Here is a 27,241-nt window from a genome sequence, read left to right on the forward strand (position 1 = left end):
GAATTGGGGATTTGCAATGGAAAATTTTACACGGCGCAGTTGCTGTCAATGCTTTTGTAAGTGTGATAAATCTGAGTGTTAACAATGTGTGTCCTTTTTGTGAGGAGAAAAGGGAAACAATATTTCATTGCTTTATGGAATGTACAAGATTGTGTGATTTATTTGTTTTTTTGGGTTTGTTGTTTAGCAAATTCAATGTACTGTTTAATATTCAGAGTTTTATTATTGGGTATCAGCACAAATCAGAAAATAGAATGAAATGGCAATTATTAAATTTTATTATAGGTGAAGCAAAAATGGCAATTTATATAAGTAGGAGAAATAAAATTGAGGGATCAAGAGGATGTGAAGTTGTATCTATTTTAAAGAATATGATAAAAGCAAGAGTCTGGATTGATTTTAAGTTTTATAAAATGATGAATGACCTGATGTTTTTCTCGATACAGTGGTGTTATAATGATGCAATATGTTCAGTTGTTGATGATTCTTTATTTTTTTCTCTTGAATTGATGTAATTTATTAATATATGTATGTGTATATATATGTATATATATGTATTTGTTTATTTATTTATTTTTTATTTATTTTGTTTTTGTTTGTTTATTGGAGGTGTGTTGATTTGATGGTAATTGTAAATTAAATGGATTTAAAAATCAAAAAATCTCACTCCCTCTCTCTCTCTCTCTCTCTCTCTCTCTCTCTCTCTCTCCCTCTCTCTCTCGCTCGCTCTCCCTCTCTCACTCTCAATTAGCATTAAAATGAATGGGACACCCGCATTATTTTTGTCTATTAATAATGTATGATTCTATTTCATCAGCATGCTGTTTGTTCATGTGTTGTGTTCTCTGTCATGTCGCTGGTGGTGTGGTGTCCCACAATGCATTGCACTCCATCTGACCTTACATACCCTGTGATAACTCAGCGACCAGCGAGAAAGGCCCTAGCAACCACGCATAGCAACACTTTTCTTTTGAAGCTGCTGAATCTGAAGCTGTGTGTTGTGTCATTTCAGTTTCCAGTGATGAGCGGAGCGTTCATGGACACAGATGACTGCAGCACTGAACATTCTCTGTTTAACTCATCAGCCAGCGTGAACGGGCCGCCCTCAGCCTCAGCACCGGCCCAACACGACCACGAGCAGCGCGTGTCCAGTGACGCCGTCTGGCTGTGGATCGCCATCATCGCCACCATCGGGAACATCGTGGTGGTCGGTGTGGTTTATGCTTTTACTTTCTGATGTCATGATGAATGAATGATGAAGGTTTTATCTGTCTGCTCACTATCAAGGGAACTACATAGAGAGCGTGTGTTTGCAGAAGACTGCTGAAGAACTTCGGAGAGGTGATGTTATTGTGATCTATGCTGAACACATAATGACTTCGCCCAGCCCGATGGAATACTTGATTTTGATTGGTGTTTTGTATAATGTTATGTGTTGGTTTAATATCACTCCATCAAATCATTATACTGTATCATGTTTAGTGAGGATCCGTGTTTTTATTAGAATTTTACATCATTTTTTTCAAGTTTATCATAATAATATGAGCTTGATAATCTGATAAATAAACTTTTAAATGTTTGGTACAATCATGGCATTTCATTTTATTTAATTGTATTGCAATTTTATTATGTGCTTTTGTCATTTTATTATTTTGCTATAGGTTTTGATATTTCAATTTTTTAGGTTATTTTTAGTTTTAGATTCCTGGAGACTAAGTGGTTGCCATGGTGATAAATAATGAGCAGACTCTTCAGGTGATGTAGATGTGAGGGTCACTGGAGGATGACTTTGTCTCATTATTTAGTTTGAGCAGAGACATTATGAAATCAAGGTGACACAACTACATCACTTTTCATTGTTGCCATGGGGACAAAGAAACTGGGACATTGCCTGGTGTTCTGCCTGGCTCACATAAAAAAATATTGTAAATTTTAATTTGTGAGTGTGCTTTCATTGTACTGCCGTATTCATTCTGTTCTATAGCACTTATGTGATGTAGGGTCTCAGGGAGGATGGAAACCCATCTCAGTCTATCACACACTGACTCTTTATTATACAGAACAATAACAAATACACATTTAGATATTCACAATACTGTGTACAGATATTCTCTTAATATATTTGTGTCTTATATAAGAATATGATATATATTTTACAATCTATTGTAAAACTAATGACCAATAATTGATGGATTATTAATTGATAGATTTTTCTGTACAGATGTAAAGATTGTATCAGCTGTATTTAGTAGTAAATGACTGAAGTAAACCAGTGTTATTTGATCATGGCAGAAAATGTGTAGCTCTAGCAGAGCAGAATAAAAACAGTTTTGTCTATATATTAAAAGTCTTATTTTCTTATTAAAAAGAGTTTAAGTTGTTTTGGGACATGTATGATTACTTTGATTAATTTGTAATAAGAAATATCATTTTTTCCTGTCTTGTACTTTTAAATGATGCGAGGAGGATTTTATGATGCTCTGTATGGGGTATTTAACATTGAGACATTGATGATATTTTAATGGAGCTCATCTAGCTGAAATAACAACTTGACATTTTGTTTATATTGAGATCACTTTTCATGACAGATTTCACTTTTTTTTATCATCAACATGAGGATAAATGAATGTGACGTTATGTCTTTGTTGAAGTTGACATCGGTCTAAAAAAGTGATTGACTTTTGATTTGTAAGCAGTTTGAATGAGTCGTGACTCCTGACTGAATGATGTTCAGTGTGATGGACTGAAGTGTGTGTGTGTGTGTGTGTGTGTGTGTGTGTGTGTGTGCGTGCGTGCGTGCGTGCGTGCGTGCGTGCGTGCGTGCGTGGAGAAGCTTTTCTATACAGTACATATGAAATTACGTGGTAGAAAACTGAACATGCATCTATTGTTCCGTCACCAAAATGTCCGGTCACACAACTCTAAACATGTAGTGTGATGATCACAACATGATCTGTTATAATCTGACACCACTGCCTCCGAAACACATCATTGGTTCATTACATACAGTAACAAACATCACCAGAAGAGGGAGACAGACAAACAGATTGGATGTTTCTGGCTTTTATAATGCTTTGGCAATGTTGTGAGTACACAGTCATGCCAATGAAGTAGCCTACCTTTAAAAACTGAAAATTGAGAGAGAGAGAGAGAGAGAGATGCATGTTGCCATCAAGGAAAAAATAATAAAGAGAAGTCAGAGCTATTCACACCCCGGAAAACAAATATTAAAGAATAAACAAAAAAAAGACAATAAAATAATTGCACATGTGCTGTATGATGCCATAAGCCCTGAAGACAGGACTTAAATAAAATCACTGCAACGCCTGAGATTTCATCATAACATCATCAGCTTCTCTGTTTATAAACACTCACATAACTGTGCGATGAGTGTGTGTGCGTGTGTGCGTGTGTGTGTGTGTGTGTGTGTGCGTGCGTGCGTGCGTGCGTGCGTGCGTGCGTGCGTGCGTGTGTGTGTGTGTGTGTGTGTGTGAGAGGACACACACCGATGTGACATCACCAGTGCAAAATGCTGGAAAACAACATTTGTGTTGAAACACGCGTCTCTGACTGTGACTGTGGTACTGGAGGCGTTTAATATGGTACTGAATTGGTGACGTTACCATATTCATATACAGGTGCTGGTCATATAATTAGAATATCATCAAAAAGTTGATTTATTTCACTAATTCCATTCAAAAGTGAAACTTGTATATTATATTCATTCATTACACACAGACTGATATATTTCAAATGTTTATTTCTTTTAATTTGAAGATTATAACTGACAACTAATGAAAATCCCAAATTCAGTATCTCAGAAAATTAGAATATTACTTAAGACCAATACAAAGAAAGGATTTTTAGAAATCTTGGCCAACTGAAAAGTATGAACATGAAAAGTATGAGCATGTACAGCACTCAATACTTAGTTGGGGCTCCTTTTGCCTGAATTACTGCAGCAATGCGGCGTGGCATGGAGTCGATCAGTCTGTGGCACTGCTCAGGTGTTATGAGAGCCCAGGTTGCTCTGATAGTGGCCTTCAGCTCTTCTGCATTGTTGGGTCTGGCATATCGCATCTTTCTCTTCACAATACCCCATAGATTTTCTATGGGGTTAAGGTCAGGCGAGTTTGCTGGCCAATTAAGAACAGGGATACCATGGTCCTTAAACCAGGTACTGGTAGCTTTGGCACTGTGTGCAGGTGCCAAGTCCTGTTGGAAAATGAAATCTGCATCTCCATAAAGTTGGTCCAGTGAAGAGTTTTTATTTTGATGTTACAGTAACTAAATGTTGGCATGACAAGATGACATATTGATCGCATCATTTTTCACAGTGATAGCATTACAAAGGTACTTTAAAGAATACAAAGAATATAGGCCTATATATTTATATATACACGGGTATGTCAAAGACGAAAAAGGGTTTAAATATAAAAACAATAAGTGTAATGCTGCTTTAAATTGTTGTTAAAAAAAATGAAAAGGTTTTTTGTTTAATTTAATTGCATTTTTGTTTGTTTTTCTGAGCAAAAAATAAATATAATACATGTTTCCCTGATTTACAAAAGACGGCCACTAAAATGTCATTCAGTGTAACAATCTTGTCAAGCATATTTACAACAAAAATCTATTTATGACATTAAAAGACTAATTACTTTCACCCCAAATGCTAATTAGTTGTCTTTTTTTTACAATTTGCCACTATCCTAGGTTTTGCCCATTTGTCAATGTTTTCTTCACTCATTTAAAGCACAATAAAATGTAATATGCTCCCTTATTCTTTTATATATTTGAATATGTCAATTCGTCAACTCAGAATAAGCATGTTGCTTGAATTTGTACAGAAATAATGTGTTACACTGAATGACAATGTCACATTATTTCAACCAAATTTTGACATTATATTTTGACAAAGTAGACATTTAATGTGCTTTCTATGGACATAAAATCACTTTTGTACATTTCTTTTGATGGGGACAACTTAACGTCTTTGACTCATAATGAATGATCATGGAACCATATTATAAAAACAACAAACAATCTTGATAATGGCATGAGACACACACACACACACACACACACACACACACACACACATGTGAGAAACCCCACAGTAACAGCGTGGACGTTTTAGTCTGCAGAACTGTCAGAAAAAGTGTTATTTTCATGTGGAAGTGAGATTCAGTGTAAAACTGAGCAGTTCTTGTGTTTGTTGAGGTCGGGCTGGCAGAGGTCCACAGCTCGTTGTGGGTGAGACTGCAGATATTATAAAAGCCTCCACGTGTCCGTCATCCGCCGCTGTTGGTCGGTCACACCCGTGATGATGAATCTCAGACATGTTTTTCAGCAGTTTGTGGTTTTGGCTGCCGAGTTAAATGTGGTACCGTTGGAAAATTACAGCAGTTGTTGCGTCTCTTGTTTGGATTTCAGCAAGCATTGTTGCGCACGTTTGCATTTTTCTTTTTTACAGGAATATAAAAAACAAGAGGTGACTGTAATTTCTGATGATTGTGTATCAGCCGTGGACCGTAAGTGTCCTGTCACTCGGTGTTAGTTTAAGTGTCAACATGAACGTTCGGTTCTCCAAACTTTCCACAGCTGAAACTCTTTGTGCGTCTATTTTTAAAACCTCAAAACCACTTTAAAATATATTCCAGACTTCAGATCAACAAATGAAAATGTTCTTTTTATTTCAACATAGAAACGTAGTGCTAAAGACACGGTTTTACTTTCTTCTGTTTGTTCAGGATACGTCAAGTGTCTTTATCCATTAACAACATCTATTGACAGAATAGAATAAATAATCTGTGTTTTGTTCATTTCCTCTCTGTTTAATCTCATTACGAGAGATTAAAGAGATCACATCCGTGATTTTTCTTTTTTATGGTTAATTGGGTTATGGGACACACTATCAGCTCACTGCTCTGTTTATTTAGGAAAATGTTCCGAAAGCCATTATTAAACGCACAAATTTATATCTGTACAGTCTGAACACCATAAAAATGAGATTTCTGTCATCATTCTTCATCCTCGTGTCAAACCTGTGTGAGTTTCTTTCTTCTTCAGAACACAAAAGAAGATATTTTGAAGAACGTTGATAATCAAGCAACACTGAACCTCATAGACTTCCACTGTATGAACACAAAACCACCACTGAGACATTTCACAAAATATCTTCTGTTGTGTTCCCCTGAAGAAAGAATCACACACAGGTTTACAACCACATGAGGGGGAATAAATGATGACAGACGTTTTAGTTTTAAACTTTGCTTTTGGACATTATTACAGTATATATTCTGTAAATACGTGTTGCTCATGCATTAGCGTTCCACGTCTGCTGACTGCTGCATTGGTACAGTAATTATTCCCAACAGACCAATAGAAGCTCTTCGAGTACAGTAAGAATTTCGCTAGCAACGCCAAGGTCATGGGTTGGATCCCAGGGGATTGCACAGTGAAAAACAAATGTACCATGCAATGTAAGTCGCTTTAGATAAAAGCGTCTGCCAAATGCGTAAGTGTAAATGTAAATGTATTTGGGAAGTGCTAAATAGGCCTTTTATTTTGTGCGGATGGAAACATGCTTCTGGTGGTCTCTGGAGTGCCGCTCAGCCTCAGTAATGCTTTCATCTCATCCACTTTCTTTCGTTACGCTATTTGAATAGAAAATGTCTTGAAATGTTGAATGCCCAGTGTTGGTCACGATATCTCATAAAACATCTGTCCAATGTCCATTTCTGACCTTCTAGAACCCCCTACAAGACAAACGTCAGCAGAAAACTGATCTAACTACAAAATCTCACATATCTGCAGATAATGATGTAAACAGCAGCTGGATTTCTAAACACTTAAACGGCGGTCATGAGATCATTTCTAACCCACAAATAAACATAAAAACCATTTGAAGAAAGTGAAGAAATGCAGTTAGTAATTCTCACATCTCTCTGAGAGGACACGTGAGGCAATGTACTGTAGTGTATATGTTTCAATCCAGACTTCATTCCCGTACAATAAAAACGAGGAGGAAAGCGGCGGCAGGAGGAGAGATCAGTCTCTCGCTCAGAATGACATCACGTAAACCTTCAGCTCTCTCTCTCTCTCTCTCTCTCTCTCTCTCTCTCTCTCTCTCTCTTTAAAGAGACAGGCCGTGTCGAGCGCTCACTAAAGCTCTGGACAGCCGGAGCAGAACATCTGTATTTGCTTTCACAGGCTCCATGGTGAAAGAGGTACGTGCTTCACTCCCAAAACCACACAAATGTCATTTCAACCAAATGTTCTTTAGGTGTATTCACCTCTTTAAATTCTTTCATCGGGATTAGATAAGAACTAATCAAGTGTGTGCTTTCTTCGTCTGAAACGTTTACAAGAAAATGTGAATAACTGTGACTGAATAGACACGTTGTAACGCGTCAACACAAAAGTAACATGTTTAAAGTTTCAGTGTAATTTCAAAGCTTTAAAAGCTTACTACACTTCATTTATTAGACATCAATAGAAAATACTGTCAATGAAAACATGTTTCCAGCTTTTTATGTTGACTAGTGTTTTTTGATTTTCCCCAAATTCTTTGTTATGTTTTTATGGAAGGCCATAAAACCAAACACACTTATCACATACAAAACCCACAGAAACACTTTAGAGATTATTTGAAAATGATTTTCAGTTTTTCTCACTTTACTATTTACAGGTATGTGTTTAGGTCAATTCGTCGTTTGTGTTCCATTCTGTGAACTACCAGTAATATTTCTACCAAATTTCAAACAAAAATATTGTGTTTATTTGCATTTATTTTCAAGAAATGAAAACTGGAGAAACAGGTGAAGATAACAGTAAAGATGCTCTGTATTTCACACCTGAAAGACTGCAAAGAAAACAAGTTCAGATTCACTCTTAAGCAACACAACAGTCATATTTCTTCATGGGAAAAGCTCCAGTTATTTTTATGATTTTTCTCTCACTTTTCATGTGTCTTGTGTCTCAGTCTGTTAGATGACTTTATGTCACTCCTGAGGTTTGATTTGGTTCAAATCCAACAAACACTGGACTGAAATGACCACAATACCTCTAGACATGATGATTACATGAACATTTGGAATGATCTCTTCCTTTTGTCCAGGTCCTTTGGACATGTACTGTACACAAATGCAGCGATGCCATGAAGAATCCTTTTTGGAACCTTTCAGTCTTTTAGTCAAAAGTTCTTATAAGAATAACGTTTTTCTGACCTTTCCAGTATAAAGTCTGTCAAACCTTTTGTGCAACTCGTTTTTCGTTCAATCTTCTGTTCTTTCTGAAATGTATTCAAGTTTGTTTTTCCTTCACTTGTAATGTCTTTTTGCTGGACATATTCCTCAAATCAATCTGGAAACATTCTCGTATTATGCAACTCAAACACTCATTTTCATTGCCGGAATTTACAAGAAAGACTTCAGTGTTAGTTCACCTGAAAACGAAACATCTGCTCTCGTTTAGTCATCCTCAAGCTTTTCCTGCATGACTTTATTTCTTCTGGGAATTCCAAACATGAATGTTTTCTTGACAGAAGACACGGACAGAAGTGTGTTTGGGAAGATTTGTTATCGCTAATTCTTCATTCTTTTCACAGCAGAAACATGCAGCAAAAGCCCCAAGAGACGACACCGTCCATCTTTACTCCTCTTTCTCCCAGCGTCTCCAGCAACCTGACCAATGAGACCCAGTGTCCGCACTTGGAGATCTGGGACTGGTTATACATCATGCAGCCCACGTACATGTCCATCATCTGCGTTCTGGGAATCCTCGGTAACGTCTTCGTCCTGCTGGTCTTCTGTCTCCACAAGAAAGCGTGCACGGTGGCCGAGGTGTATTTGGGAAATCTGGCCGCAGCGGATCTCCTGTTGGTCTCGTGTCTGCCCTTCTGGGCCGTAAACATAGCCAACGGTTTCGACTGGCCGTTCGGCTCGCTGATGTGCCGCCTGGTCAACACGGGCGTCAGAATGAACATGTTCTGCAGTGTTTATTTGCTGGTGCTGGTGAGCGGCGATCGCTACGTGGCGCTGGTCCACGCCATGTCCCGCGGGAGAATGAGACGGCCGCGGTACGCCAAACTCAGCTGCGTGGCCGTCTGGTGTCTGGGGCTGGTTCTGAACATCCCCACGCTTCATTTCAGAGACACCCAACACATTCCTGAGCTCAACGTCAAGGCGTGCGTCCTGAAGTACCCGAGCGCAGAGGTGGGCCTCGCGTGTGACATCTTCCTCATCTTGCTGGGTTTCATCGTGCCGCTGTTGGTGATTTCCTACTGCACGTGTAAGATCATTCGAGCTCTCCACGTGCAGGTTATGGAGCGCTTTAATGCCGAGAACACCGAGCGCAAGGCCACATTTCTGGTGCTGGTGGTGTTGACGGCGTTTCTGCTGTGTTGGGTGCCCTTTCATCTGGTGACCGTGCTGGATATTCTGCTGAGGCTCGGCGCTCTCGGTGGATGCCACGTTGAAGCGGGTGTGGACATCTCCAATCAAATATGCACGTATCTGGCTTTGAGCAACAGCGTGCTGAACCCCGTACTGTACGTCATCGTGGGTAAGAACTTTAGGAAGAAGGTGAAAGAGTTAACAAAACAACTCACAGAAAGAAAAAAAGACACAAGTGGATCTACGAGATCACAAACCACATCGACCATGAAGACGTTCACAACATTTTAGATAGAATCTGACGAGATGGAGGAAATATATTGATCCTAGTTGATATACATGACTGACGCTAGTGAGTTTTGTGTCAGGTATGTTGATGATGGAGGTTTTTTAACGAATGTGGAATTTTACACTCTGAACATGAATGCAGTGTTTCCTCCTCTATTCTAATTCATCTCACTTTATTCTGTTCATTCTGTATCGATGGGATGAGCAAAGATTGTAATTGACAAATGAAAACTGTTTGACACATATGACGACATCTGGACAGAACATTCAGAAAATAACTGAAAAACTGATTTTCTTTACAAAACTACAATTACAGACTTGTTTATTCTGAGATGCTTTTAACGGGCTGGTCCCTTCAAGACCCTCACTGGTTCTGAGTTTGTTTTTCTACAATTCTGTTCTTCATTTTTTTATATATGTATAATGAATAATAACGAATGTATGTTTATGTTAACTATAACCAGTTAAAAATGGCTGTCGTTTTATTATTGATTTAATTACACATTCTTGTGGAAATTGTAATCTTCTGTTTAATGAACCACGTTACCGGAATGATTCCCGTATCCAAATAATAACATTTTACTATGACTGCTTTAAAAACAAAAGTCCAAAGAAGGATGATGTGTGCAGACTGTGTGTTTTAAAGAAAATGAAACAATGTGTCACAGTCTTTCCAGTGTTTCCTCACTGTGTGGTTATGAATAAACGGTGTTTTTCCAGCCGTGCCTCGTCACAGCGAGACTGTGGTTGGTAATACAGAAAGTCTAAATGACACTTTCAGGAATTCTGCGTGCGTGTTTGGAATCTACGGTCTGTTCTGTCTATTCCTCTTTAAAACACAATAAAATCTCTTGGCCATCTTTGGTGTCTGTCAGTACTTTTGCACCAGCGTGTGAAATTCAATCTTATATTTAAAGGCACTATTTGCCCCTGTCAATTTTTTTGAGGTTTCCAACCACATAAACACACACACGTCAAGTCAATTTCTTATTTTTTCTATTTTAACTTAACATCACTAAAGACACGCATCATCATCATCTGTATGTCAAGTACGTCAATCGTGCATCAGTCATTCAATCAACTACAAGGTATCACAACACAATAAGCATCGCTGAGATTTTGACGCGATGGCTGCTTTAGACGCGCTTCAGGGTTTTCTTTCACATGACGTGTTTTTAAAGCCGATCACCAAAATCAAATACCAGACATCCACATCCACAGGTCACCACAGTATCTGCGCAAACCTACCGACAAATGTTAGCGTGCCATCTGTGAGTGTTTGTCCAGAGTGTGTGTTTGATCTGCAAATGCATGTAAGTGTGAAGTCCATCTGCTCATTTCACCTTCACGTCCATTAAACCAAGTCTTTACGTCTCGCTGCTTTTCCTTTCATCTGTCAAGGGCCTAAAGAGCTCTTTTATTATTTCCCATCAATCACTGTACGAGGAGGATGCCGTATATATGAGCTGAGCTTCATTCTCAGTGGCATCAGGCGCGCCGGCGGTTGCTCCGAATTGAAACTTCTGGTGCTACACTGAAATCCGGCCTCGGGTGTGATGCTTTTCAACACAACGGCACTTGACCTGACGGAGTGCGAGCAAACGGAGGCCTGGGATTGGTTGTATCTGATGCAGCCGGCGTACATGTCCGTCATCTGTGTTCTGGGTCTCCTCGGCAATGCCTTCGTCCTCTGTGTCTTCTGCTTTCACCGGTGCACGTGCTCCGTGGCGGACATCTACCTGGGAAACCTCGCAGCGGCGGACTTCCTCCTGGCGTGCTGCCTGCCCTTCTGGGTGATCACGGTCACGCGCCGCTTCAACTGGACTTTCGGAGAGCCCATGTGCCGTCTGGTGAGCATCATCATCGCCATGAATCACAACTGCAGCATCATGTTCCTCAGTCTGGTGAGTCTGGACCGTTACCTGGTGCTGACCCGGCCCGTGTCCGTGGCCCGGTTCCGTGCCGTCTGCCGCGCCAAGCTGGCGTGTCTGGTGATCTGGGTGGCTTCCTTCCTCCTGAGTCTCCCGGCTCTGCTGTTCCGCTCGGTGAAGTTCTTCCCGGAGTTCGATGCTGAAGCTTGTTTCATCGATTATCCTCACGGCGCCTGGAGACTCCGCTACAACGTGACGGTGAGCGTGGTGGGCTTTCTAATTCCCGTACCGCTGGTGTCGTTCTGCAGTTATCACATCATCCGCGTGCTGAAGGACACACGGGTCAGGAGGAGTTCGTCTTTCAGGAGCGAGCGGAGGGCAGCCATTCTGGTCCTCGTGGTTCTGGCCGTCTTTATTCTGTGCTGGCTGCCCTATCATGTGTTCATCTTTCTGGACACGCTGTATTACTTCGGGGTCGTGTGCGGTTGCGTGTGGATTCACGGTTTGGACATCGGCAACCAGCTGTCCACGTACATCGGTTACAGCAACAGCTCGCTGAATCCGTTTCTGTATGTGATCGTGGGAAAACACTTCCGACAAAGAGCTCAAACTGTGTTTGAGAGGATGATCAAGCGTCAACGCATGTCACCGGTGATGATGAACTCAAACGAGCGGTGCACAGAGCTCACCAGATTCTGACCTCTGCTGGCCAATGCTTCTCATTACAAGTCAGAACGTTTTTAAGTTCATTAATGAAAACAATACGCTTCTGAAACAAATCTTTCAAACAAGCAATTATGAATGTATTATTTATTTCAAATAATAATTCAACATTCATTTCGGATTAAATCGTTGTCTTTTTTTATTATTGGAACTGTTCTGCACTATTTCTGATCCATTTCCTCAACTGTTGAAAAGGAACGTTTGGCTTGAAAAGTGTGTTAATGTGTAAAATATAACAATAAAAAACCCTTCATCAAAGCAACAAGTGTTCATCGTTTATAAACCTTCAGTAACTTTATTTCACGTATTCATATAGCAGACGCTTTTATTCCCAGTGATTTTAAATAAACGCCTGCGAGAAACAACATTTGACATTTTGTCTAAATCAATGGCATGCAATAGAAAAGCAAACATTTCAAGCATTAGTAGAAGATCTGAGACGTGAGCTGCTGGATATGAAGCTCGGTTCGTCTCTGGTCAGAGGGTTATCCGTGTGTCAGATGGAGAAGTGTAAACAGACTGTAACTCACCGGCTGTGGGTGGAGAAATGGGTTCATGTCGACAGGACTGTTCTCCGTCTCTTCTGGAGGATCACAGAACGTTGGGAGGTGAGGAACGTCACAAACAAACGCTCCAATAGGACAACTGTAAAAGAAGGTAAGACATTTTGGATTCTTTTGACAAATTATAAATGGCCAAAAGTCTTCAGACACTGACAAAGACTTTGAAAATGTCATTAGATAACAAAACATTACAGTGTCCTCTGTAGACAAACAACCCTGGAGCTTTTCACAGAATCATCTATTTTCTGATTGTCATTTAGTGATTTTTAGTGGATGTATGAAGTCACGGTGTCTATCATCACGCCTGTAGATCATCGCATGCACATAATCCACAAAGAGTTTATTCTTCATTTCTAAGTGTCGCTCTATGTGTCGATCACCGGGTCAAAGGCACCTCTGATCCTCTGCATGTGGATATTCATCCCATCTTTGACGCGATCGCGGGCAGCAGCGCAAACTTGATTTGGTGCTAATTTCATCTAATATTTGATGTTTTTCAAAATGTTGTAGATTTAGGACATGAGAATGGCTAAAATTATTAAATATATTTTGAGATAAAGGTCTTGTTAATGATTTCAGTTTTCAAGTTAATTAAAGCAACAATGTTATATGGTATTTGGGATGAAAAGCACACTACATTAACATGAAAATAAACAGCTGGCTGATGTTTCCATTTCTTGACATGACACGGTTAGATTCAGATGGTAAATATCAGATATTAAACTGGGTGTCCTGTGTCCACCTTAGAGATAATCACCATATGTATATAGAAACCATTATGTTTAAAATATTCATCATATAATATCATAAAAGATCATTTATTGTTACTACTGTACATCTATATTAAATTATCATGAGATCTCAAATGCTTTCAAAATCTTTACTTTTTAAAAAGATAAATTAAAAAAGCTGTTTTGTATGTATTGTGATATTAACATATTTTAATGACGGTATGTTTATTGAACAAAATAACACACACTTTGCTAAAGTGATCGTGTGGAACATGTATTATTGGCTTAAACATTATTAAAACCATATTATTTTATGTATTTCCATAGGTATTTGTATCAATATTGTGTGCCTTTTACCCCATGCTGGTGATGCAGCATGCATTTCTTTATTCAAGGTGTAACAATATATGTCATGAAACGATATAGATTTCGTTTTTTTAACTTTTTACTTTAAAGCGTTTATTTTAGGGTTTAGCTTTTCTTGATTATTAGTTCATTTGTATTTTCAGTGACAAATCTATTAAATTTAATTCAATTTAATTTAATTAATTCACATTAAGAAGATTCAATGACGTTTTAAATACTGAACATTTTTGAACTAGTTTTATAAATAAACCTGCCAGTTAAAATTTGTTTTTTATTTTGTTCAAAACCCATCACAGTGAATTGAATCGTGAGCTGAGTGTCTCATTACACCCCTAAAACACTATGGACCGGTTTCACAGTCAAAGCTTAGCTTACGCTAGTTAAATTAGTCGCTTTTCTAAAAATGCCCTAGAAAAAAAGCCAACGAGACAAAACAAAACAATGGCAGTGATATATTTTAAGACAAGTTATTTTCAGACAGCTGAAACATTTATTTTAGTTTGGGACTATCCTCACGACTATATGAACTTCCTATAAGAACAAACCTTCATGATTCTAAATGTTGCAGTTGAAGAGAATCTCTTTTGTCTTGTAGGATGCAGCCAGAAGAGCTCGTGTTGTCTCCGACACTTCAGCCCTCAGATGCAAACATAACTCCGTCATATCTGGATTATTTCAACACAACGGAGTGGCGGCTGGTGTACTCCATCATCCCGCCGTACATCTTCATCGTGTGTCTGACGGGGATTCTGGGAAACACGTTCGTACTGCTGGTGTTCTCGCTGCAGAGGAGCCGATGGACCATACCAGAGATCTACCTGGGTAACCTGGCGCTGGCCGACCTGGTCGTGCTCGTCTGTCTGCCGTTCTGGGCCATGAACATCCTCAACTACTTCATGTGGCCGTACGGAGAGTTCATGTGCAAGGTTGTCAACATGTCAATCATCGTCAACATGTACACGAGCATCTACATGCTGGTGATGGTGAACGTAGACCGTTACCTCGCTCTCGTCTTGACCATGAAGGCCAGATGGCTCCGGCGCAAACGCTATGCCAAAGTCTTCTGCCTTTCCCTCTGGCTCTTTGGTCTGGGAATGGGCGTCCCGACTGGCATTTTCAGAACACTCCAAGACATCCCGGGTCACCAGGAGGTCCACTGTATCCTCCATTACCCCCACGACTCCTGGAGGATCGTCCATCACATCCAGCTGAACGTGTTGGGTTTCGCGTTACCTCTCCTGGCCATCACGTTCTGCTGCGTTAATATCCTCCGGGCCCTGAAGCAACGTCGAGACAACGGTTATTGCGAGGACAGAAGCGATAAGAAAGCCACTGTACTGGTGTGTGCGGTCACGCTGCTCTTCTTCATCTGCTGGGGTCCGCTTCACGTCGTCACGTTCATGGACATACTCTGTGACTTTCAGGTTCTGGATGAGGAGAAGTGGCTCCATGTCCTGGATATCGGAGCTCAGTTTTCCGTCTACGCGGCCTTGTCGAACAGCTGCTTGAATCCGCTGTTGTACGTTTGCTCGGGGAATTATTTCCGGAGAAAAGTGAGCAGCATCTACAACAGAAGGAAACAATCAAATGCGTCTGATGTTACCGCCATGCAGAGAACCGTTTTAACAACAACCAGCAACCAAATCAAACCTCTTGTGTTAGATGAGAAAGATTAAAGCAGAGCAGATTCTTTAGCCTCACTTGGGCTGGGTTGGGTTGTTTTTCCTCCCTGTTAATCCTCAACATTCACTCAAAAGTCACTGACTGCAGCTGTGACGTGTCAGAGGAGAACTGGCACTCCCGGCTGAGACAGTTTTGGAGACCGCTGATGTTAGATTAACTTCTGCAAATTCCATGAACAATGCTTGTATTAGGATGCTCCTCTCTGTTTGTACTCGTTACACTAATTTTCCTCTTTTGTGCTTTCCGTTTCATGTAAAGTTGCTTTGAAACAATGTAACATTGTAAAAAAATGTTTTTTTTAATAATTAACATTAATAAGGCACGTTGTTTGTCACACTATATGTTAAGCCAATGCACACACACTAACATTTTGGTAAATATTCATACAGTTTGGTTCCAAAATCATGTTTTTTTTGTTGTGCATTCCAATTACTGTTTTGATTTAATCCATAATAACTCAAGAAATACAGCTAACTAACACAATAAAAACATGATAACATAATAAAAATATGATTTTTGAACATGTTTTAAATGGAGTTATCTCATTTAAAAAGGTAAAATGGTTCAAATACGTCTTTGCACATATAGCTGTTTCCTAAATCCAATGACTTTCTCTACTGTGTGTTACTATGTACACCGCACTACATAGGCAGTTCACTTCTTTAAGGGAACACCCAAATATTTTACCCATGAGGTAGTTTCTCCCAGAAAGCAGCATTACTTTGTTGTATATCTTGAAGAGTTATTGTATCCGTCCTGTGTACTCGTGTTCTATCTCAAGGCAGATTTATGTTTTGCTCTTAACTCTTTTGATAAATGTGGTGCCTTGCACAGCGAATAACTGTTTATGTAAATGTCTAGAATGGTATGAACAGCCTCACTTTTCATATTAAGAAACGTTAAGCAGCACAATATAAATTGAACATGGACACATTATTATATATGAAGTACAGAAATGCTCCATATCTTACCTATGAAGTGTGTGTCAGTATAAAGTCAGGTGTGATCTCATTGCGAGGGAGGGAGAGAGTGAGCGAGTGAGAGAGAGAGAGTCAACAGGAAGATTCAGTTTAGAGGAAAAGAGATCGTGACTGATAGATAAAAGCAAGATGCTTTATTTTCTCAGAATCATTTCCTGCGTTGCTCGTGGTCACTCAGAAATATCGGTCAAAGGTCTGAAAGGATTAAATGTGGAAATATTAAGACAGCAGACAGGAGATTCTGACAGCTCTGCAGGATGTTTACAGACCCGAACACATTGAAAGCCATGAGTAACGTTGAACATAGTTTTGTGCTGCTGTTTGTAAACCGTTGAATCTGCTCTCAGAAAGCTGTTGTTACGTTCTGAAGAAAAACTGCTGAATTCAACCAAATATGGTAAAGATCACGTTTAAAGATAATATTTACTCGAAATCGGCCGTGCTGACAGATGTCCTGTTTGTACTGTAGATGAAGCCAAGGGCTTGTCCTTTCGAAAACACGTCCAGGTTTGAATATCATCACGTCCGTCATTACAAATAGCCGTGTTTGAAAGAACACAGCGACTGCGACCCGGCCTTTATCCCAAAGCACAGAGTGTCAGAAACCAACCCGTTCTCATCAATCGCCTATAAATAACACGCTGTTGGTGGTTTGATCTGAATATCAAATTTAAAGGCGCAGTTTTTGATTAACAGCGGCCACTAGCGTTGTATTATAGAGTTGCCACGAATCGCTCAGTCCAAACACGACGGTGGCCACCACAGTACAAAAAGATGTCATTGTCATGTTGACGCAGGGAAGAGATTTTTAGATCCTTCTAAAATCCCCGTATTGTTCCTTTAAGTTAAAAATAAAACCAGGCAAATAAAAAGCCATCAGCCGGAATTTCCTCCCCCTCGATCATGACCCCTGAGGTGATTACATCACATTAATGACATTAGCAACCGCAGCACAGCACCACGTTAAACAGTCCCATGTGCACACAGATCATTTTTCAGTTTGATGAAATTCTACCATCTGTAGTCATAGTTCATAGTTTATGTATAACAACAAGCAGCGGCGTATCTAGGATATAAAACCATCAGGGGCTGAGCCTAAAACATTTGGGGCTAATGTAGGGAATTTGGATTAGGTTGTAAAGGGTATTCTTTTCAAGGAAAATATGCAAATTGATTGTGACATGCATCACAAATTGATCAAATTATTTTTTTTGCTATCTTTGCATTGATTTTGATTAAGATTATGCCGAATCACAAAAAACTGTGCGGGCTTGTTGTGATACTCCGGATTTTTATATCATGAGTTACACCTATGTGTACATTTTCGTCTGTGTGTACTCACACACTAAAGTTAATACCTTTCTTCGTCTTCTGCCAAAATGAAAGAAGATTTGTTTGTTTTTTGGCACACGCCATTGCCGTTCTGTAGTCTTCTCTGCCCTCACACTGCGATATCTTATTTTGTCGAGCAGCTCAACTGCATGGTGATGTTCTAGGATAGGTTGAAATCAGCCACGTTGTGTGTGTGTGTGTGTGTGTGTGTGTGTGTGTGTGTGTGTGTGTGTGTGTGTGTGTGTGTGTGTCAGACTCGGCGCGTGTGGCAGAGAGGCTGCAGTCAGCATCGTGTACAACAGCGTCAGCGGCGAATTTTAAACAACCAGTTACTGAATTCCTATTATTATTTTCCAGGCCAAAACATTCGGGGCTAGATTACAAACAATCGGAGCTAGAGCCTCGAATAAACAGTGCTAGTGACGCCCATGACAACAAGTAAAGTAATGAGTAAATAACTATAAAATAATATGATGTTAGACTGTGCTCTTTCATGTTGTCAACTTGTTATTATGCGCGTTTGGGTAGAATAGGTGCATGTGCGCATTTGAGCGCAACGTTTGTATACTTGAACCATCTCCGAGGATAGTGGGGGTCTCGAGTCACTGGCACTGTTATTTTGGGGGTCGCGGGCTGAAAAGTTTGGGAACCCCTGATCTAGCACACCTAACAAGCTCTCATGTTATGGAAAGAGAAGATTAGTGAGCGTTCATTCCAACACAATTAAATGTCTAAACCTAAAGAACCATAAATAATACATAACAGATCGGCTGATGAGTTAGGTCATATGCTAATGCAAACATAAGAGGGGAAATAAACCGTCTGTGGCGCCTGAATCCTCCAATTTGCATATGCTAACTAATACATGTATTATGTACTTTTCTGAGGATGGGAAAGTAAACCGGTTTAGATGTAAAACAGATAAAGTACACAGTACACTAGTAGTCATATGCAAATCTGATTTCAGCTATAAGTTCAAAAGTGAAACACAAGAGGAGGATACTCAACTCAACTCAACTTTATTTATATAGCGCTTTTTATTTTCATTGTTACAAAGCAGCTGTACATGAGACATATTGACTATAAGCAAACCAATTAAAGTTGTACCTGTAAAAACAAGAAAAAGTTGAAAACACAGAAGACAGACATACCCACATACAAAACACTCCACACACACAATATGCACACGTACTAACACACATAGACATAGAGACACACACATGGACGCACACACACACACACACAGACACGCACGCACACACACACGTACACAGACAAGTACGCGCACACACAAAGACACACACGCACACACACACACGCTCAGTGAGAGCACACATTTAAGATAAAGGAGAGAGAAGCACAGGTCAAATATAACAGACTATAAATTCCTATATGCAATATTAATTAAGTAAAACTTTAAAATTCTAAAGCAGCCCCCCCGGCCAGGCAGATGCAAAACAGTATGCAAACGGTGGCGAGGAACCCAAAACTCTAATCGAGAAGAAAAACCTCAGGAGAACCCAGGCCCAACCAGGGGATTCCAGTTCCCCTCTGGCAAAAGCTGCTGCCTCTGCACAAGCTCCAGAGAGCTTGCACAACAAGGCTAAATAAAATAAATAAACTTAATAATAAAATAAATTATAGTTTAAGATTATCATTAATAATCTAATAGCATTTGAAATTTTGTGGTGAAGACATGTCAAGAGACCGCGTCCTTCTTTATCCAGCTCTATCATCTCAGCTCTTGTCAGGTCCCCACTTCCCATTCTCCGCTCTACCATCAGGTCAGGCCATGAACTGCATCCTGCTCGCTGTGGTAACCTTGGAACAATGAGACAAGACTGGCTGAGAGTAGAGTACTGTTCTGTACTCTTTGATGCAACAAGTACATCAGTTGTGTTTTTGGTTCCGGTTGATCTAACTAATGCAGCCTAAACCCTCTGAAGATTTATATTATGGAAGAGTAGTGTATGCAAGATTAAAAAGATGCGTCTTTAGTCTAGATTTAAACTGACAGAGTGTGTCTGCCTCCCGGACAGTGCAGGGAAGACTATTCCAAAGTTTAGGCGCTAGATAGGAAAAGGATCTACCACCTGCACTTGATTTTGAAATTCTAGGTATTACCAACTGACAGGACGCCTGAGAGCGTAATGCACGTGAAGGACTGTAATACAAAAGGAGTTCATTCAAGTACTGAGGAGCTAAACCATGTAAGGCTTTATAGGTAATAAGCAAGATTTTAAAGTTAACGCGATGCTTTATAGGTAACCAGTGCAAGGTTGACAGAACCGGGCTAATATGTTCATACTTTTTTGTACGTGTAAGAACTCGAGCTGCCGCGTTTTGGACCAATTGGAGTTTTTGTAATAAGCCTGCAGGGCAACCACCTAACAGTGCATTACAGTAATCTAGTCTTGATGTCATGAATGCATGAATTAACTTCTCTGCATCTGAGATTGACAGCATATGACGTAGTTTAGATATATTCTTAAAATGGAAAAACGCAATTTTACAGGTGTTGGCGACGTGGCTCTCAAATGACAGATTACTATCGAATAGAACGCCAAGATTCTTTGCTGACGACGAGGGTTTTATGGAACATCCGTCAATAGTTAAACAGTATTCTTGGTTGTTACTTATAGCAGTTTTCGGTCCAATAAGTAACACTTCCGTTTTGTCCGAGTTCAGTAATAAAAAGTTGTTACTCATCCAGTTTTTTATATCGACTATGCATTCCATTATTCGATGGAACTGCTGTGTTTCATGAGGCTTCGAGGAAATATAAAGTTGAGTATCATCAGCATAACAGTGAAAGCTAACTCCGTGTCGCTTTATTATATCTCCTAGAGGTAGCATGTATAATGCGAAGAGCAGAGGCCCTAAGACTGAGCCCTGTGGTACACCGTACTGGACTTGCGATTTGCGTGACACCTCATTGTTTATTGCTACAAATTGAAAACGGTCGGATAAATAAGATTTAAACCATTTCAAAGCTATTCCCTTAATGCCGACATAATTTTCGAGTCTATGTAGGAGTGTGCTGTGGTCAATGGTATCGAATGCAGCACTAAGGTCTAGCAGCACCAATAACGAGATACAACCTCGGTCAGACGCCAATAGCAGATCATTTGTAACTCTGATCAAAGCAGTCTCTGTACTGTGACATGCTCTAAATCCAGACTGGAATTCTTCATTGATGTCATTCCTTTGGAGGAAGGAGCATAATTGAGTTGAAACTACTTTTTCCAGAACTTTAGATATGAAAGGTAGATTCGATATAGGCCTGTAGTTCCTTAGTTCTCTAGGGTCGAGTTGGGGTTTTTTGACAAGGGGCCTTATAACAGCCACCTTATATGCTTTAGGCACATGTCCTAATGTCAGAGATGAGTTAATAATACCAAGAAGAGGATCTATAATTTCTGGGAGCATCTCTTTCAGTAGATTTGTAGGTATAGGGTCTAGTATGCATGTTGTTGATTTAGATGATCTAATAATTTTAGACAGCTCATCTTGATCTACGGTATAAAATAATTGCATTTTCTCCTTAAGGGCGCTGTAGTTAGTTTGTTCAGCGGGTTTCACTTCTGATTGCATTGTTATAATTTTTTCTCTAATATCTTGGATTTTATATGTGAAGTAGTTCATAAATTCATCACTGCTATGCTGATATACAGGATCAGAAGTCACTGACGATTTATTTTTTGTTAATTTAGCCACCGTGTTAAATAAAAACCTAGGGTTGTGCTGGTTTTCTTCTATTAGTGATGAAAAGTAGGCGGATCTAGAAGTTTTTAGGGCTTTCCTGTATTTTCGAATACTATCCTTCCATGCTGTACGAAATACCTCTAATTTAGTTTTCTTAAAGTTGCGCTCCATTTTTCGGGCCGCTTTCTTTAGAGCCTGAGTGTGTTCATTATACCACGGTGTGGGGCTGCCATTTTTAATCTTCTTTAAATGGTAGAGGAGCAACTGTGTCTAGCGTTACCGAGAAGGTGGAATTAAAATTTTCAATGGTAGAGTCAAGATCTTCACTGTTATTTCTCATGTTAGCGATTTGAGACAATTCGGGCAGTTTATCGAGAAACGCATCTTTGGTAGTTGAAGTTATTGTTCTACCATATTTGTAACAATGAGTTTTATTTGAAGCCGTAGGCCAGTGAAGCAAACATAATACCAGATAATGATCCGAAATGTCTTCACTCTGCTGAAGGCTTTTAACGTTGTCCACATTTATACCGTAAGACAGTATTAAATCTAGAGTATGATTACGAAGGATACTACATACTGTATACATCAAACATTCCAGATCTCATCTAATAGCTCATATACGGTATCACAGACATCTGTACTTAATCCAGACATGTGCTACAGGAGACATGATTACACTGCGTGTCTGCACTTCATCAACCTTAAGAGAACAGAAAACATCATTCAAATGAAATGAGCGTATAGAACAGATCTGTTTATGGTCAAATCTATATCAAGTACCAAGACGACGACTCCAAATATTCATCCGTGTTTGTGCATGACGTTTGTAAGGATGAGCAGAGACACAGTTGGGGCTGTTATTACTTCTAAACATCAAATAAAAAATGATCCAAAATAGAAAACACGCAGTGTCCAAATACAGGCAAGAGACTGGACTCCAAAGTTCCCAAAGAAACAGGTCTGGAATCATACCTCAACACCAGGTATTTTATAAAGTAAACACATAGAGGCATCACTGAGGAGACATGTTAACATCAGGACGTTAAACTGCTAATAATGTTTTACATCACACAGAAATTCATGGAATAAAGTTGCTCATCAAAGATCATTCAATGACATCACTGCTGCAGATGAAAGTACTGAATATACAAAAATGCTTCAGAAGTCAATGTTTACTGTATTAACATAAGATGATCGGTGAATTTTGCAATCATGTTTGTTATGAGACGTAACATTTAGGGTAGGCACGGGCTGGTATGAGATTTTGACGGTGTGAGAACCTTAAGCCAAAATATCATGTTTTCACGGAATGGCAGTATTATGGTTACAGCTTTAAAGTCGGCATGAAATTAAAAATGATCATTCTAATTGTTTTACACAGTGGTAAAGTATTTATTATACATGATTTATCCGTGCACATCATTATTTTTTTTATATTCATTTGCACTTGTAATCTTTAATCAAAAACGTTAAGCTCCTCCCCCTCTGGAAACGACCTGTCTTCACTTCTGGTCAGGAGGGAGGCGCGAGGACGGGGCTGCAATGACTGACTGACTGCAACCTGGCCTTCAAATCTTTCACCTTTTAACGATCTAATCAGTTGTCAGTGAATGAAATCTCATTTCAAATCGTTTCACTCTGGTATACGTCACGATACAGAAAAAAAGACAATCGCTACCTCCGTTTCATGTCGACTTTAAAATGTGCTCTTTAAAAAGTCTGGCTAAAAAACATTCAACACAAAATATTTTATTTTTAAGCTACACAAAATATTTGGAACAGCAGTAAACATGCATGTCAGGTTAAATCAGTGCTTCCCAAACTTTTGAAAGCATGGCACCCCTTTCTAGTCTTTTTTACATCAATATATAAATATAAATAAATGAAATGCAGCTGAGCAAACAACAAATTAAGCATAGACAAAAAACAGCACAGAACATGATGGATTCCGGCACTTTCTGTCTTTGATAAGACAAATTTGAGTGGTTTTAAAGCCAGGACTTTTAAAAACCGCGATATACCTTGAAACTGGTATTCGGCCCATGCCTAATTTACAGCATCCCTACTGTAAATGTACTGTTTCAAAACAAACGTGATTGCAAAATTCGCTGATCGGCTTCTGTTAACACAGTAAACATTGACGACCACCTAAAACGTGTTCAAAATGACTTTGCCTGTGTTACATGAGCTTTGGGATGCAACGATTATAGATTTTGTTGGTACGATTATAGTCTGAGGAATAATCACGGTTGCACGATTATTATGCATACATTAATTTCTACATTAATTTCTACATTTTTACTGGCCCTGACAAAAATTTTACTTGCCCGTCACAAAAAGTAATAAATAAATAATAATGTCTAGTTATTAGTTCGTTTTTTTACCTACGCAATCTTAATAAATAAGCTCATAATACCAATGAACTATTAGCCTAACTCTAATAATAATTGTCAATCAGTTATTAAAATCAGAACAAATGATCAAATTATGAGCAATAGCACAAATAAATGTAATAAAGCAAACACACAAATAAAATTAACAGTGCTTTTGGGGTGTTTCAGGTTGGTCTAACTGCGGTTATTAGGTACAGAAACTGTCAAATGTAAAATAACACTTCATAGTATACTGAAATATAGATCAAACCATATTAAAGTTATTAAAGTTAATCAGTCAGGAGCAGGAGTAGACTTTGAATGTGAGCTTGCACATACAGAATGTACTCATCCTATGAGCCGTCCTCGTCTGGTGTGCGACTCCGTTAACTTACATGCCGCTTTGTTTGCTTACGTTGCACTGAGAGCCCAACCGTCACCGCTACAGCCTTGACTGTGAATGTACATGTAAGATTGGCTGTTTGGTCTCTCTGCCATGTCTAGTGTGTGTCGTGGGTGCACCGCTGGTGTAACTTTGTTTTCATTTTGTGCAAGTTGCTACGTTTCCGTTCCGTGCAACAGAAACATGCGGCGTTACAATTAATTAACCGTGACGGTTAATTGTGAACCTCGGTAATCGCTGCGTCCCTGAGCTGTCAGGATTGTTTACGTGGAGAAAACTCCAAACATGTCAGTAACTCGAACAAAAAAAGTTGTTCTGCTCCTAAAGGGACAATTTCGACAACACATCTTAACAAAGACATTTGTAGAAACAAAATAAAACTAAGCACATTTTACCACTCAAGAAAACGAACCAATTACAAAAAAAATCTGTGGTACTACAAATGCCGCCAAAAATGTAGTTACACGTTCACCGTAATAAAACCACGGTTCATTTTCCTAAGCGAAATTCCTGAAAATCACCCAAAAACGTCTCCTTGTCATACGAAAAGTGAGGAGTATAAATGTGATGAGTGAATTATTACTGTGGTAATCGAGAGCGTGGCAGATACTGTATATTCACCATAGCATTGAAGTTTTGCAGGTGTTTGAGGACAAACAAAGTTTCTTTTGTGCGTTATCATCTCTGTGGCTTTTCTTCCTGGAACGTCCATCACAGCCTCCACCCACAAAAAACACCAGTTGTTCCTAGACCATCATTTGCATGTGGAAATAAATATTCAAAGACGGCAGAACAACGAGAGCTTTGAGTTGAAGATGGCCGACAACACCTCTTCAAACGGGACCTTCTGCACACGGGACAGCGCGGTGGAGAGTCACATGTACCCCACCGGCTACTCTTTATTCTTCATCATTGGGTTTCCAGCAAACTGTCTGTCGCTGTACGTGGCCTGGATGCTTACGAAGAGAGGCAACAATCTGGCGGTGTATCTCATCTGTCTGTCTGTGGGAGATCTTCTCTATATCTTGACTCTACCCGTCTGGATCGCGATGGCACTCGGACACCCGGTGGACGACTGTCTGTGCAGCATCGTCGCAGCCGTCATGTACAACAGCTTCTACGTGGGTTCTGGATTTCTGTGCTGTATTTCTATGGACAGGTACTTGGCCATCGCGTTTCCTCTTCATTTCTCCAGGGTGAGAGAGGTGAGGACGGCGGTGCTGGTGAGCATCCTCGTCTGGACGCTGGAGATTGTGGTTCACCTGAGTCTTCTGGCTCACACGGGGACGATCGGGAGCTTTTGTAGCCGTCGTACGTGTGTGGCGCCGATGCCCCTGAGGGTCGCTGACGGCCGCGAGGCCATGATCCGAGCCGTGCTGGGGTTCCTGATTCCAGCGCTCATCATGACGTTCTGTTTTCTGGAGATCAACAGGGCGCTGAGGAGAAGCCCGTCTACTGTGTTCAGTGAACGCAGGAAGATTTGTTGTCTTCTTCTGTCTCTCCTCTTCACGTATCTGGTGTCTTTTACGCCCTTCCAGGTGGTGATGTTCATCCGGGCGCTGCAGGAGAAGGAAAACGGCTGCACCACCCAACTTATGAGAGATCTTTACATGGTGTTCGTGGCAACGACAACAATCAACAGTGTTTTGGATCCCATCATTTACTGCCTCGTGAGTGAAAGTGCCAAAACAGAAATGAAAAAACTTTTTCTGAACTGCGAGCAACAATTGAGCAGGATTTACTCATCTGTTGTTAAACCACAGTGACGATGGAAACGTCTCCGCAAAATATGAGGTGTATGGGACAAAATAGAAAATAAAACACTACACTTACGGCGTACACTATATATCATGAGATAAAATGAGCATCAAAGACAGATTTCGACCATCAATTTTAATCTTTGACATGGCCTTACTCAGTCAATATTAAAGAGATCTATATTTTCACAGAACGTTTTTTACAGTATGTAGGATGATTATATGTAAAAGTAGATCATAAAACAATGACATTAGCTAGGTTTTCAGACACTGGCTCATCTATTATTGAGCAATAAGTTAAACTACAGCATATCAGGTAGGGCCCTATGGTTTATCAGTTTTCCTGTAGTTAGAGCATGGCGCTGCCATGGTCGTGGGTTCGATCACAGGGATTGCATTTACTCAGGGATGGATTACTGACCGGGCCAATGGGGCCATTGACTACCATGAGCCTGAGGGGGCCCTGGGCTTCAAGGTTGCGCCATCCAGTTTGGTACAGAGAACCCAACAACTATGAAAACAAATGTTTATATTTAATATATGGGTCCCATAGCTTCTCTGTGGAGAGACCCTGTAATAAATGAAATGATCAACAAATCATGGTAACCCATCTTTTTATGTTACTTTAGCTTTTTTTTATTAAAATTAACTTATGAAATTAAATTACAGCACATTTAAATTGCATTTTCTGAATCTTTTGCTTGAAGATTTGATGTTTACAGACATGTGTCACAGGGGCATTGTATGTTGAGAAATCCTTTTTTATTTATGTGATGCATTAAGTATGTGTATATTTGACAGTTAATTAAAGACGTGTGTTTCATTCGCCTTAATTTGGTCCATTGTTGATTTTTGGCTGTGTAGCTAATATTAAACTTCTATAAACACTGTACAGATTATTTTTAGCGTAGCACAGGCATTTGATGCAAAGCGAGAACGGTTTTAATATTCATTATCATCTTAACTTTCACTTTCTATAACTGTGAACGCGCAGCTAAGGGAAAGGGAAAAATTGTGGGAGGGGTCCCTTGGAGGTAACTGGCCCCGGGGCCCTTAGAAGTCATAACCC

The 27,241-nt window shown here is 39.7% G+C and overlaps 5 protein-coding genes across 6 annotated transcripts in view; all 5 read left to right on the top strand.

Moving 5' to 3' along the window:
* The window catches only part of LOC130560846 (uncharacterized protein C14orf132), an 8,597-nt gene extending 6,257 nt beyond the window's left edge, over window positions 1–2,340 (top strand). The window contains exons 2-3 of one of the 2 annotated variants that reach the window (XM_057344895.1): window positions 1,013–1,207; window positions 1,288–2,340. In XM_057344895.1, coding sequence (XP_057200878.1) covers window positions 1,013–1,207; window positions 1,288–1,299 — 207 coding nt within the window. In that variant the 3' untranslated portion in view covers window positions 1,300–2,340. Of the gene's footprint in view, window positions 1–1,012 lie in introns of both variants that reach the window. The other variant, XM_057344894.1, reaches the window with a different exon arrangement.
* Window positions 2,341–6,307: 3,967 nt separating this feature from the next.
* On the top strand, window positions 6,308–10,580 carry LOC130560840 (B2 bradykinin receptor-like). The gene has a single exon (XM_057344887.1). It carries the CDS (start codon window positions 8,616–8,618, stop codon window positions 9,684–9,686), a length of 1,071 nt encoding a protein of 356 aa, XP_057200870.1. The 5' UTR covers window positions 6,308–8,615; the 3' UTR covers window positions 9,687–10,580.
* Window positions 10,581–10,765: 185 nt separating this feature from the next.
* On the top strand, window positions 10,766–12,831 carry LOC130560842 (B2 bradykinin receptor-like). The gene has a single exon (XM_057344888.1). The coding sequence runs from the start codon at window positions 11,240–11,242 to the stop codon at window positions 12,251–12,253; it is 1,014 nt and encodes a 337-aa protein (XP_057200871.1). The 5' UTR covers window positions 10,766–11,239; the 3' UTR covers window positions 12,254–12,831.
* Window positions 12,832–14,488: 1,657 nt separating this feature from the next.
* bdkrb1 (bradykinin receptor B1) lies at window positions 14,489–15,757 on the top strand. Its single transcript, XM_057344886.1, has one exon. It carries the CDS (start codon window positions 14,534–14,536, stop codon window positions 15,611–15,613), a length of 1,080 nt encoding a protein of 359 aa, XP_057200869.1. The 5' UTR covers window positions 14,489–14,533; the 3' UTR covers window positions 15,614–15,757.
* A 9,473-nt stretch (window positions 15,758–25,230) lies between these two features.
* LOC130559837 (ovarian cancer G-protein coupled receptor 1-like) lies at window positions 25,231–26,181 on the top strand. Its single transcript, XM_057343117.1, has one exon. The coding sequence runs from the start codon at window positions 25,231–25,233 to the stop codon at window positions 26,179–26,181; it is 951 nt and encodes a 316-aa protein (XP_057199100.1).
* Window positions 26,182–27,241: the final 1,060 nt, after the last annotated feature.

Source organism: Triplophysa rosa, linkage group LG10, assembly GCF_024868665.1.
Source record: "Triplophysa rosa linkage group LG10, Trosa_1v2, whole genome shotgun sequence".
Lineage (NCBI taxonomy): Eukaryota > Metazoa > Chordata > Actinopteri > Cypriniformes > Nemacheilidae > Triplophysa > Triplophysa rosa.